General features: G+C 35.8%; 1 protein-coding gene across 1 annotated transcript; it reads left to right on the plus strand.

Moving 5' to 3' along the window:
* The first annotated feature begins 2,287 nt into the window (after nucleotides 1-2,287).
* kctd5a (potassium channel tetramerization domain containing 5a) lies at nucleotides 2,288-14,722 on the plus strand. Its single transcript, XM_058771363.1, has 6 exons — nucleotides 2,288-2,642; nucleotides 5,296-5,404; nucleotides 5,580-5,671; nucleotides 6,362-6,457; nucleotides 10,684-10,809; nucleotides 12,428-14,722. The coding sequence occupies exons 1-6, from the start codon at nucleotides 2,421-2,423 to the stop codon at nucleotides 12,455-12,457; spliced, it is 675 nt and encodes a 224-aa protein (XP_058627346.1). The 5' UTR covers nucleotides 2,288-2,420; the 3' UTR covers nucleotides 12,458-14,722.
* The last annotated feature ends 84 nt before the right edge of the window (nucleotides 14,723-14,806 follow it).

Below are 14,806 nucleotides of genomic sequence, written 5' to 3' on the forward strand. Positions count from 1 at the left end.
AAACAAAAATAATGCTTTTAAAGCAGAAGTTAAATTTACTAAACTAAAAATGAGAATAATAAAAAAGCACAGACTAATTGAGTAAAAAGGCTATTTTGATTACCCCATTACACTTTACGGTTAGTGCTATCATACAAATACACATACTTGTCGGTTTAAAATTCTACATATGTCTCATTTATTTTCCAACTACAAATATTTCAGCAAAATGTATATTTTAGTCAGTCATTGCGCTCTTATTTCATTGCGCGCTGTCTGTTTGGCGCGCATGCGCGCGGCGGCGCTCGTTCTAACTGGTCTGTGAAGTTTAGCGGAGAATCGCAAAGCAAAAGCTCATGCTCTTCTGACAGCAAAATGGGAATATTTCCATGGCTTTCTAACATTTACAGATGGAGAATATACCTGTGAAATGTAAGTTATGCGTTAAGAACAACTCTGTCAGCGGCACACACAGCCTTTCTGTCAGAGCCGCTTTAAACTGAAACTATTAACTATAGGCTACTATATCTTACGATTTTTTAAAAGCCCTTCATATAAAGCCTGACACATGTAGAACAAATTGTATTATGCACTTTCTCCGCAGCAGTTCAGTCTGTGTCCTCACTAGATATTTTTTCAGATGCGCTCGTATCAACCTACTTATATCGATATTAACGGTATTGCTTCATACCGTATCGCTTATAAAGAATATATCGTACAAACTCGATATACCGCCCAGCCCTACCTATAGCCTGTTCTCACAGAATAAGAAAAAAAAATTATATTGCTTTTGTAAATCATAATGACATAAAATAAAATTATGACTAAAGCCCGGCTCACACTGTGCGATTTTGGCCACGATTTGGTCGTCTGGGACAAATTTTGAAAATCCTAAAAGATTCCTGTAATCCTACGCTAAAATCCGTAATTAAAAAAAAATCTGTAATCCGACAGCCGATTAATGGCCGTTGCGATCAAATTTCACCTCCAACGAAATTCTGGCAGTGTCAGAAGATTTGGCACACAGTCCTGCAGTGTGAGTACCCCTACGACGAATATCAAACTGTCTCCGTTTTTCAAGGCAAGTTATGAGCAGAATTAATGCTTGAGAATTATTCTATCAGCCATAAACTCCGGCGCTCCCGTCCTCCGCTCACGGAATTCATCTGATATGTTTATTTTTTATATAACATGTTAATTTTGTTATATAAACACTGGTTGCGCCGCTGTTTTCATGTGGGTGTGTATGAATACACACACTATTCTTCTTAAACACGCCGGTATTACCGCCGTTCATATACTTTTCATGATAGCCAACATTTCGGTCCCGCGTGCAATTCAGTTCGCAGTCACTGGACGTGTATGGGTTGATAATGTAAAACTCCGGACAAGTTTTCTTGCGCGCACCCGTTTTTAACTCGTCTCGACTGTCGTACAGTCTGACATTTATGACAACTGAGATCCCACAGTGTGACATGATCATCATGTTCGTACAGTCTGACAAGTACAATCCTAAATGACTTTAAAAAAATCGCACAGTGTGAGCCCGGCTTAAGGCGAAAAGTCAAAATGTAGTCAATTCAGCTTCTCATAATTTTGACGTCTATCAATTATGACTTAGTATATCGTAATTTTGACTTAGTATGTTTTAATTGCCATTTTTTAAATCAAATTCTAATCTCATAATTATGATTTAGTTCCTCACATTTTTGTCATATTTGACCTTTTATCTCATAGTATTTTATAATTATGACTTTTTATCTCATAACTGACTTTTTATCTTAGAATTTGGCTTTATCTCACAATTGTTTAGTTTAAGTTTACAGTAAGGTTACAGACATTTTCTTTAACCCTAAAACGCAATGCACTTTTTACTTTCTATGTCATAATTGATATTTGCCATTGATGTCATTTATAATTTCAGCTATTTATCTCGTAATTATTACTCTGTATGTAATAATTTTGACTTGGTATGTCATTATTCACTTTTTGTCACATCATTTCTATTTTTAAGCTATGCCATAATCACTTTGTTAAGATCTACCAAAGCATGCTTTAAGGACGTCCACTTCTGCTTTTTTAATTACATCATTTCTTAGAATTAAGAAAGAAGAAGTTTGAGGGGGGAAAAGAACATTCCTGTAGGGTATAAAAAGTCTTAACAGTTTGAATAAAAAACAAAAAACAAAAAAAACAATCATGGTTACGTGTCAAAAGGTACCGAGCTGTCTATCTAGGTAGAATTCTAGGGCGTCGCTGCGCGCGCAGCGTTCTTGACTGCCAAAAGTGTGCATTCTGGATAGTAAGCACTGTGTGTTTGGAGACACACCCGGCGGTGTATTTGGCTGGGATGGGAGGGCACAGCGGCTCTCAAACTCCGCACACTTCCTGCTCTCGCTCAGTTCCATCATCAGTGAAGGCAGCGGGAGTGCAGAGGAGGGATGGCGGAGAAGAGCCCTGACCCGAGCGGCTCGAGCGCTCGCAGGTGTCCCGCTCTTTCTCCCGGAGAGAGACTGCAGCCGTCTGCAAGCGGCTCGTCCAAATGGGTTCGTCTGAACGTCGGCGGCACGTACTTTCTCACGACAAGACAAACGCTGTGCAGAGACCCGAAGTCTTTCCTGTACCGCCTGTGCCAGGCCGACCCCGACCTCGACTCTGACAAGGTATTTATACCGCGGGCATGACAATAAACACTAACCGCCACTTCGCTTATCTGGGCTTTAAACAGTTCGGTTAAACTGGAAAAACTCAAAATGACGGGTCTGTAGTGTTTCATTTCGTTATATTGGTGTATTTTAATATTGTAGCTAGACGGCTAGCTGGTAAAGTTACAGTGAATGGAGTCCCGCTTACTAACGTTAGCTTAGCCTAACTGATAACACTTGATGTAGCTCGCTCGCCAAACAAAGTCAGCTCTAGACTGTCAGATCTAGTTAAAGAGGTCGTTTGCGGTATATTTTAAATGGCATCAGCTCGTTTAAGTCTTTAATGTCTGTAATCCTTTATTATTACAAACTTGCACGCTACATTAGGTTACATGTCAAGTGCTAACTGAAGAACTTAATACTAGTGTTGTTCTCACTAAACCACAAATAATAAAAACTACTAATGCTTGTCCAAGTAAACTTTATATATTACTAAGATTGCTAGTCTTTGTTAGTAACCGTCTGTCTGTCTGTCTGGAAACTTCGAAACTAAGTGTCTAGCTATTATCTGATTAAACTTGATATTGGTAACACTTCACAAGACTGTGTTTAAAAGCATTAACGTTAGTTAACTTGAACTAATAATGATCAATACTTTTACAGCATTTATAGCATTTGTACAATTGTATATTTTCACATTAGCTAACAATTGATGTATGCCAATTAACCAAGATTATTAAATGCTCATTGGTAGTTCATAATATCAAACACATTGTCTTATACTGTGCTATCTTATGTATCTTAAGTGTTACCACAATATAAAGTATTTTTTTGCTACTGTTTATCTGAATAAACCAAAGATATATTAACTATTGCGTTAAAATTGTGTTCTAAACCAATTAAACTATTTTACTAATGTTTATCAGATTAAACTTTAAAAATATGAGCTGTATTAAAGGTGCCATAGAATGGAAAACTGTATTTACCTTGGCATGAGTGAATAATAAGAGTTCAACAGCGAAAATGGCAGATCGTGGTAATAAATGTTATGTCCCAGGCTGTGCAGGGGATGTGAAGTGCAGGGATGGGTTGGTGTCTGTATTCAGAAAGGCACGGAAAGCAAATAACGTGTTCTAATAAAATAACGCGAGCCACTAAAGGGACATGGTTAGCTTCTTGCTAGCTGTAGCCTGTTACATTGTAGTATAAGATTTCACTTACCACATAAACAGAGTAAGGAGAGATGACTGAGGATGATGGCGAATGATTTACATATCCTGAGCACCACTGACAAGCATCTGATCTTGTAAAATATGTGGTAAGTACTGCCGCTCCATAGTATAAACGGAGTCCGTGCGATCGCGAATCTCAAAAGCGAAAGTGAAAGTAAAAAGCGATCGTGCATTTGAATAGCGGCTCCCTGAATGTCCGCATTTTATATACAGTATAATCACCCAACGATATAACTGCGAAAGAAAGTATTGAAATATATATGTTCCCTCCCTGTGTTTCCTATGTGAGGTACTGAAATGAGCTGCACTGTGAAACAGCCAATCAGAGCAGAGCTCAACATTATTATTCAGGACCCTTCCAATTAAGCCAATAACAGACCACTTCATTCTAGCTAGAAATCCTAGGGTTGTAAATGGACATGTAAAACCGTTTCTGGAGAATTTTTGTCCTTACCTAAGCCACATACCTTCTATGTAGATATCAGAGAACAATTTAAAATATTGTATCAATGCATTTTATGGCACCTTTAATATTAATTATCCTATTAAACAATAAAATACTTTTGCTAGTGTTTATCTGGAGTAAACGATAAAAAACAATTGAGTTGCTGGTTAGTTTACTTTTGTTTATAAATAAATATTTAAAAGTAGGGAAAGGTTTTTATTTATTTATTTTTTAATTAGTTTACAAGTTTTTAAATTGCCAGCAAAATGGTAAATAACTAACTAAATAATAATGTGAATAACTAAATGAATAGCACTTTTAATACTTAAAACACACTGAACTGATCCAGAATAGAATTGGCTACCAATTAAACTGGTTTAATTAGTGCTAATATGTTATGCACCGAGTTTGATTATCTATCATGTCAAATAAGTATATTGGTCTTTTTAATAAATCGTCTAGTTTCTTCTTTGTGACAGAAGAAGAAATAGGGTTATCTGGATGCTTTTAAACTTTCAAAGGTCAGTATGCATCATTTATTAGGGCAACGACAGTTGAAAGCCTCTAAAAAGACAAAGAATTTCATCTGTCCATCGGCTTAGTTAAAAATATTTCTTACAATTAAAGAAGTTTTCATTGCAAAACAGAAATTGCATGATTTAACTGTAAAGTTTCACTTGCCAGTTGTTTTTGTTTGAGCGTAAACATTGTGGAATAAAGCTCACTTTTCTGACCTCAGTATTGATCCGTGGTAATGATGTTGTGCTGCAGATGGATCAGCGTCCCTATGGGCTCTGCAGCATGTATGTTAAATGTCAGCCACACCTTGTCTTAACAGACACTCTTCAGTACCGATACTGATTTAAACAAACTATCTGGTGAGCTGCAAAGTCATTTAAGCCTGATTTAATAATCCACATTTTAATAAATTGTTTATTATGCTGAAATCCTTTGGAGACGCGTCTTATACTAACATTGCTCTTTCCTCATCCAGGATGAAACCGGTGCTTATTTGATAGACCGCGATCCCACTTATTTTGGTCCGGTGCTCAACTATCTGAGACATGGAAAGCTGGTGCTGAATCGAGGCCTAGCAGAGGAAGGTATGATGGGAATGCCATCGTGAACTTTGAGATATGTCTAAACATGCTGTTAGATTTCTCTCTGTTTTCTGGCAGCTAAATTCAGTTAAACTTGTTTGTGACATTCTTGACATTAAGCTGTTTTGTTTATGATATGTGGTTTTTGATTAAATATTTCATCTGTTTCATCTGTCAGGCGTGCTGGAAGAGGCTGAATTCTACAATATCACTTCATTGATTAAACTGGTCAAAGACAAAATCAGGGAGAGGGATTGTAAGACGGCTCAGGTACTTCAAATTTGGAACTTGAATGTAATTTAGATTTTTTTTAAATATTTTATTTTAAGCTTGCTACTTTACTTATCTAACAAAATATATATATATATTATTGTGTAAAATTTGTGAAAAATATGTAAATACTCAAAATATAGAAAAAGGGTTGTGCTGCAGGGGTATAAAAGTATACTGTATATCTACTTGTGCTCTTTGGAAACATGAAAGCTAACTCATAAATTACAAAAAAAAAAAAACACATTACAAAGAAATAAAAAGCCTTGTTAAAAGAAAAACACACAAAAAAAAAACATTTCAGTGGTTTAGCTCATATTTATTAAAGGCTTTATTTATTAAACAGATTATTTACATATTTGTTCTGTTCATGTTTCATAAATGAGGCCCATTGATTTCAAACATATTAATCAGTCAGAAATATTTGGGTCATTCTGCAGACCTTTCTTTTACATAGGTTCATCTTCCACAGCATTTCCAGGTCCTTTCAAAATGTCCATGACAAATGTGTCCTCTGAAATCCGCCCTCTCAGCTTAATCTGATGACATTTGTGGATCTGCAGGAATTACAGTCATTTTGCAATTAAATCAGAGCACTGACAAAAAAAAAAAAAAAAGAAAGAAAAGGTGTGCCTTGCCTCTTCATGTAGTATTTTTCTGTCTTCTCATATGCTTTTCCTCTTTCTTCAGCTCCCTGTGAAGCACGTCTACAGAGTCCTGCAGTGTCAGGAGGAGGAGCTGACACAGATGGTCTCCACCATGTCAGATGGCTGGAAGTTTGAACAGGTGATTAGAAACACAAGAGAGCATTAGGATTACCATCTTGTTTCAGCTCTTTAGGAAAACTGTAGAATTTTATTTGGGGATGCACAATATACTGGTACAATATCGGTTACTGGCTGATATCACACACGTTTTAATTCAATATACTATAGATTAAATATATTACAGTCCAAGGCTTGGGGTTACTAAGATATTTTGCAGTTATAAAATTACAGCAAAACACAGTAGTATTTATTTACTACAATACTACCAATATCAATGTTTCTACAAAAATATTAAGAAGCGCAACTGATTTTAACAGTGTTGATGATAAAATGTTTCTTGAGCAGCAAATCAGCATATTATAATGATTTCTGAAGGATCATGTGACACTGAAGACTGGAGTAATGATGCTGAAATCTGCTTTGAAATCACAGGAATAAAATACATTTTAAAATATATTACAATAGAGAACAGTTATCTTAAATTTTAATAATATTTCACAATATTACTGTTATCCTGCATTTTTGATCATATAAATGTGTCCTCATTGATCATAAGAATACTCAGCCCAAAAAACCCCATAAAAAAACAATTAACATTTAAAAACACTTGATGACACCAGTTAATTGTAATCTCAATTTATTATTATTATTTTTTTTTTTAATGTTGTACATTACAATGTTGTGATGCCTAAATTCACTTGTTTTTTGTTTTTTTTGGATGAAATATTTTCTAATCATAAAAGCAGCCATTCATCAGTTGTTGCAGCATAGTTGTGTATATATAAGTAATCATTCATTTATTTGAGCTTACTGCTGATTGGTTTGAGTTAGTGAATTGTACAATAGCTTGCAGCTTCTAGTGCCGATTGACTCCAGCTGTTGTGGTCATTGGTTGTGTCTGTTGTAGACAGGGTGGAACAACTTTGATTAATATGCTGTTCTTTAAATATGATGGTCATCTGTGGACATCTGTGATTTAAAGCCAGTGGTTTAAATAAGTACTTCTGCTGCTTTCTCTGTTTAGAAGTTACTTACTGATTCAAATGTGGGGACGCTAATTTTACTACACTAACACCAGTTTGCAAAACATTTTATGTTCACTTGTTTGAATCAGTGTGCTTTTTCTTTCTCTCGGGTTTAAATACACTGACACCCATCCATTGAAAATTCAAAGCAAAATCTGTAGAGAATGGGGAAGTTTGCTGTCTTCATGTGGTGTGTAGGTGGCATTAGTCAATTTATGAAGCGTGCGGTATAGGAGGGTATTCCCCGGTGCAGTGAGTGAGGTGTTTGTGCACTCCTGACCTGCTTTTGACTCGTCCTGATGTGTTACCTTATGTGACCTTAAAGTGTCATGAAACCCCCCAGTTTCAGCACTGGTGGCTCACACCTTAGATCTGAAAAAGACTCCAGAAATGGGCGTGTAAAACTGTGGAAAAGTGGGAGTGTAGAGGGTGGGAAGAGGGCAGAAAACAACCAATAAAACACAGACCTACAACACCCTTATTATACAGACAAATGAATATTAAAATATCTTTAAAACGGTAATAATAAAGGCAGTCACTTATTGTTTACTCTTCTTTCATTGTTTGCTGTGTATCACAATAATCCATCGTGTCATCGCGTTCATGATCAGATGTAACGCTGTATCAGCACCCTTATTCCCGCATATTTCATTTGAAGACACGATATGTGTGCATATACGGTGCTGGTTCATGTTTGGAGCACGAGAGAATATAAAATATAAATGAAACGCGTTTGCTCCGGTCCGGATATGAACTATGATCCGACTGTTAATCTCGTCGTGGCGTTCCGCGCAGAAACCGCTCTCTCATGCGCGCTCCACGTGTTGTTACATATTAAATATTGTTACGGTTATGTTTACAAAGATGAACTGACAGCGCGGAAGCTCGTTTATCAGATTTGAATTTTCCGCTGTAAGATAACCTCATGCATAATACAGCTCAGTGATTGGATCATTCTCATGAATAATACTGAGAAAAGTAGTGGATGCATGAATTGGTATGGCTTCTTTCTTAAAAACAAGGCTGGACCGAATACCATTTTTTTGAGCTTCGAAGCTTCGGTAGTAATCAACACCGAATTTACTTTTGCGCACAAAAAGTATTCTCGTAGCTTTGTGTTATTTTAACGATGTCCTTGCTGCTCATGTCCTGAGCCTTGACCGTGTTAGGATCCTTGCTGTCTGTGGGAGGGTCAGAGAGCGCTCGGAATGCATCAGAAATATCTTAATTTGTGTTCTGAAGATGAACGATCTTACAGGTTTGAAACGACACGAGGGTGAGCAATTAATGACAGAATTTTCATTTTTGCATGAACTATCCCTTTAAGTAAAACAATGGAACAAGTGTATATTATGTTAGTATAGTGATGCACATTTGCTTTGGTAAATGTGATGTTTGCCTTGCCTTGAGGGTGCAGTCTGAAATTTTTAGCATTGAAATCGATATCATCTAGGAGCAGTGGAAGTTTTTCCTTGGAAGTTTGCTTTTATTTGACTAGCATGCTAAATAGTGTTTGCTTTTATTTTTGCATATTCATGCTCGTGGTGAAAGGGTAAGGCACAGAAACAAAGTGATGCTTTTACGCTTGGGGGTGTTTGAGGGACAAGCTGTAATTTGTGGTGCGGTGGGCGGTTAGGTGCACAAGTGAGATCATCTGTACTCAGTGGCAGGTGTGAGGAAGTGTCTGGAGTTCAACAGCCTGTGGTGAGTGAAGCATGTAAGACAGGGGTCTGCAACCTTCAACGTCAAAAGAGCCATTTTGGCCACTTTCCACCGAATAAAATTCATGTGGAGCCATATGTTTATTTGATCCCCAAATAAAGATAACACTGCATATAGCTAAAGTTTTATATTCAGTCATTTTACAGGGCAGGGGAGTAGCAATCATTTCATAAACAAGGGGGACAGAAATGTCAAATGTAATAATAACAATAATATTAATAATATTTAGTTATGTATGTCTAATTGACAAAAAAAAAACAAAAAAAAAAAACCTCATCTCTTACTTTTAATTGGCTAAGAAATAAAATGCACTGCTGGACAATAACCAATCATTTGTCTTTTATAATATTTTTGATATTTTACTAATGACAATTTTATGGTTATGATTGTATAATCAGTATAATAGTTTATATACTACAAACAATTTTTCAATTTTTATCACAGAATAAGACAGAATAAGAAAAAATATATTTTATATACACCTCCCCCACATTTTGTACACCCATGCTGCAGGGAGCCACCACAGAGGGATGAAAGAGCCGCGGGTTGCCACCCCTGATCTAAAGGAGCGTCTGGTGGCTCAGTCTAATCACTAACTAGAAACTCAAGAGACAGAGGCATCAGTACTCAAGTAGAGTCAATGATCGCCTTCCTGAGATGTTGATGCTCCTGTTCAGGGTCTAAACAAAAGATTGATTGTGAATAATCTGTGATGGGTTTTACTGATTTTCTTCATCTTGCTTGCCCACTTGACTCTTTCCTGTAATATTTCTCAATGCGACACAGACATTGACTTTTTTCACCCCCACAAGCAAACACTCATGTTGTCATGATTAGAGTTTGTTTCTTTACACCAAAAGATAAACAAGTGGCTTTCAAATTGCATTTTTTGCTTTGGAATATAATAATAAATAATTTGTAATTTAGCATAATTAAATCAGCAGAAATAATTTTAATTTAAATACAGTTTAGTAAAGAAAAAGTACTAGTATTTGCAATGCAATTGAATTCTAATACGTATGTATAATATTGAATTAATGCAAAAAATGTAAATTATATATAAAAATAATTTAAATAATTATATATATTCAATAATTAATGTATCATTACAGTCATTTCATCACCACAAAATATTACTTTAATGCAAAAAAAAATCCTTTTTTTTTTTTTTCCAAAAAGAAAATCCGGTAATATTACTATGACGTAGAAATATTTGCAGTGCAACTTAATTTTATTCTCTCTCTCTCTCTCTCTCTTGAATTTGTGGTAAAATGACCTGGACACATTTGTTATATTTGTATTCAAATTGTTCTGTGGTCTTTGATGTAAAGCATCCTATGATTGGGTTCTGCTTTTTACATGTATTCTTTTACACACTATTACCAACAACAACAATATATTACAAGGAAGTGTATTTTGTATTTATATCTTATGTAGTCAAATCGGTTCACTATGGAAATACTGTCGTCATGTGTTTTCCTTTCCTCTCTCCTGCCAGTTGGTTAGTATCGGCTCTTCGTACAACTACGGAAATGAGGATCAAGCCGAGTTCCTCTGCGTGGTCTCCAAGGAGCTGCACAATCAGTCATACGGCACAAACAGCGAGCCCAGTGAAAAGGCCAAGGTGAGGCTGACAGAACCCTTTCACAGTCTCCGGTGCACTCTTTCCCTCGTGCCCGGACAGAAATAGTTACTTACGCACATATCATAAGAAAATATCCCACAGCTCTGCTCTTCGTATGGTCACATGACATAACATACTCAGAGTTGATTAACCAGATCAAATGTGTTCATGCCTGAGTGTTTTGTTTCCATGCATGCCGTGCACAACTGAGGATGTGGAAATAGTTTTTTTTTTTTCAGTATTTCTTGGTGAGGCATCATTTACATATCACTTAAGCTGATAATTAGGTCTCTGCTGAATGCTGAAGGCAGTGGCTCTCGCTCGCTCGCTCCCTCCCTCTCTGAATATCTGTTACTAATGCTCAATTTGACACATGCTGTCTGCCTGTACTCGTGCCTATTAGAAAGCCCTACAATTATATCCTCTGCTCATCTAGTCTGCTTTCTGATCCCAGATAATGATGGAAAACCTGCTCAATATTTAATGCTTCCCCATCAGATGCTGCAGCCACAAGTTTCTTTCTGAAAATCATCTTCTATGGCTTCATTCGGCTCTGTTTCAGTAGTTTTGTGGTAGTGTAATGCTGTATCAGGTCAACAGGGGTTATGCAAAGTAATAAACACGTTGGGTTGATATCACCAAGGCATTGTTGTACGCTTCCTGTGAGGGCCACACAGTCGCTTGTACAAATAAGCAAAGGCCTCACGTTTAGGGCTGGGTGATTGTGGAAAAGTTTTCAGATTTTTAAAGATTTTTAGTGTACTTTTTGATATTTATTTGCTCTGCAATGCCTTAATGTTAAATTTTATTTTTCGATCAAACTGCCATTATCCCAAATTTTTTACAGCAATAAGTAAAACACAGTAGTAAAATTCTTAGTAAAAGAAACAATCAAGGCTTCTTTTCCACACCATTTCTTATAACATAAAGATATTTAATTTAATTCAGTATATATTAAGCTGTGTGTGTGTTTACATACTGTAGCTGAAATAAAATAAGATTAAGATGGGTTTTTTTTTTTTATAATTTGTTTTATTAAAAGTTTACAATACTTTTGAAAAGTAATGATGCCAAATAATAAACCGAAATCAAAAATATTTGATTTTTCTTTACCATGCCAAATGTTTTAGTTAACCAATAATATTTAGTTTGTGTTGAATTGTATTGGCATCATTACTTTTTAATTTTGTTTTGGTTAACTTGATCTACTAAAATAACTATAAAACATATACATTTTTTGAACCTTTTATTTTATATACATTTTATTATATTGTTTATTTAAATTGTTTACATTAATTTAAATGAATGATTTTTTTAAAGATTTATTATATTTATCATTTTTATCATATTTATCAAATTTATCATTTTAATTGATGTACAGCCATATATTTACACTTTTTAAAGTGTTTTCAGAAATTATATGTAAAACACTACGGAGGTGTTTCTGTCATCATTGAAGTGAATTAACTGTTGGACTGATTCACAGAAATGAGCTGTTCCTTTTTTTGTGATGAATTTTAAATCATGCATTAAATATTTAATGACTTTCCCTGTTTTATTTAGAGATGCTCACTTTCATCATCCAATCCATCCATTAACAGTTGCTCCTCTCTTGCAGATTCTTCAAGAACAAGGCTCTCGAATGTGAAACAACTGTGTTTTATATCCTCCGGTCCTGCAGTTGCTGGGCAAAACAACACGCACCATATCACATCGAGAGAGAATTGTCAAGCGGAATGACAACCTATTTGGAATGGATGTTCTGTTTTGTTTTAGATTAATTGACACTTGTTTGTGCCTGCACAGTTATACCGGACTGTTGTTTCTTGACATCGGCGGATCTATCCGAATCGTTTTGTTTGAAAGGTAGGAATATGCATGTCATTAGTAAGCTGAGCAAAAAGGGCCTCAATCACGCCTGGTCCAATCATGTTTACTCAGGGTCTCTTATCGACTTTCACAAAATATGTTTATCATGTCATTTGTGGTCCAGTAAGCAATTTTGTTAAAATGGAAAAAAAACAACAACAACTTAAAACTGTATATTATGCCAGAAAGCTGAACCTCATTGTTTAAGATTAAAATTAAGAGAGTGGAGTTTTTAAAAAAAAGTAAAAGTATTTTTTTGATTGAGATTACATTATTAAGGTGGATTTTTAAAGCAAGGATTTGTGTTTTAGCGTGTTTGTAAGAACAGATGGGATTATTATTTGATTTTATTATTTTTTTTACTCGCATAGTGATAGTTTTTATACCGGAAGGGTGAAAGAACATCCAGAACAGTTTGCCTCAAAGTTTCCTCACGTTTTGTGAGGTTTTGCTGTTGCTGCCTTGAGTTGGTTCAAAACAAAACAGAACAGATAAAGTTTGTCTTCCATCCCCGCATTCATTCCACTTGGATTTTGGATAAACTGGAACTATTTTTAACGTTTTTTTGGGGGGTGAAAAACACCAAACACTGTTGACTTTGTGACAGAGCTAGATTTGGTTTAATTGGAGAATTAAGGCGAAGCCAAGAAGTCTGATTTGTTTTGGCAATACCGTTTCGAACAACGCTTTATTTACATGACAGCGACTGTTAATTAGTGGTGTTGTAGGGCTTATTTTGTTGACGCTTTGGTAAGAGACTGAGACAGAACGGGCACTTCTAGACGAGTGACAAAAATTAACATCTACATAGTTTAACACTGTAGTTCTTGATTTGCTTCGGTTCAACTTTTTGAAAGTTGATTCCAAATATACATAATCCTGTAGTTTATTTAAAAACATTTCGACAATGTTGCCTTTAATGAACCGACACACGATCTGAATTTCATTTGGACTTGTGGTCAGGGAAATAACACATCACTTTGCTAGGCTTCAAGCATATCTATTTGACATTGTGTATATAGACTATAGAGCATCATATTCAGTGCATGTTATTTTTCCTAATCCTCTCACACACAAACACACACACACACAAAGGGCTTTTACTAGTGGAATACAAGCTATAATTTTTTTCAGAGATTCATCCGATCTCTTAATATTGCCTGATCGAGGCGAAGTTTACATGGCTAGTGTTTTATAAACAATAATACTACACGTTTACTTACCTTGACTATGTGACACCACATTCTAGTTTGGTTTCAAGACCTGTATGTTTACATATCCTCTCAGTTACCTAGTTAGTTAGCGTCAACCTTGTGTCTTAGCAGCTAGAGAGGAAGTTTGGATTCGTATCGGTGGAGTGTTAAGTTGCTTGCTCACTGAGTCAGTGTCTTGTGGTGAAACGTGCCACTGTTATGGCCTCCAAGGCTCCAGACAGCGCACTGAAAACACCCATCGTCCAGGCCGTGACACTGGAGAGTGATGGTCATCACTGTGTAGGGTGCTGCAGCCCTTAAACTCTTCCTTTTTTTTCTTTTTTTTTTTTTCTTTTTTTTAACGTCCTGCCTCCAAGTTCTTAGTGGAGAATGTAGGATGCGCACACTGATGCACCGATCTCACTTCTCCTTTATGTCTGCTGAACTTTGTCAGCCATGGTCTACATTTCAGTTTCCTGTTTACTTAAACTTGTTACTGATGGGCCCCGGTGAGTTCGCTTTTTTTTTTTTTTTTTTCTCCTGAGGCTGGTATCTCACCTCAGATTTTTTTTTTTCTCTCTCCATTTAAAGCGTGCAATCTGCAAAATGTATTTTGAAAACGGGCAAAAGTAGACTGAATTGTCTTTTGCTCCACTTTGTCACTGCTGTTCCTATACTTATTATTATTATTATTATTATCCTATAACATGTTTTTGTATTGTATTTTTTTTATGCTTACAATTTGTGTATTCACAAAGTATATTATATATGTAATTGCAAGTTACGACTGGGGAAAATGTATATGATGGTAATGCTAGAACCTGGTCAAACTAAATAAACACTTTTGAATTCTGAAAGGTGTTTTTTTTTTTTTTTTTTTTTATACTGATATTCATCCTTTCTGCATTTTTAACCCAGGCATGAATGCAAAGGAA

The sequence above is a fragment of the Onychostoma macrolepis genome, chromosome 03 (genome assembly GCF_012432095.1).
Source record: "Onychostoma macrolepis isolate SWU-2019 chromosome 03, ASM1243209v1, whole genome shotgun sequence".
Lineage (NCBI taxonomy): Eukaryota > Metazoa > Chordata > Actinopteri > Cypriniformes > Cyprinidae > Onychostoma > Onychostoma macrolepis.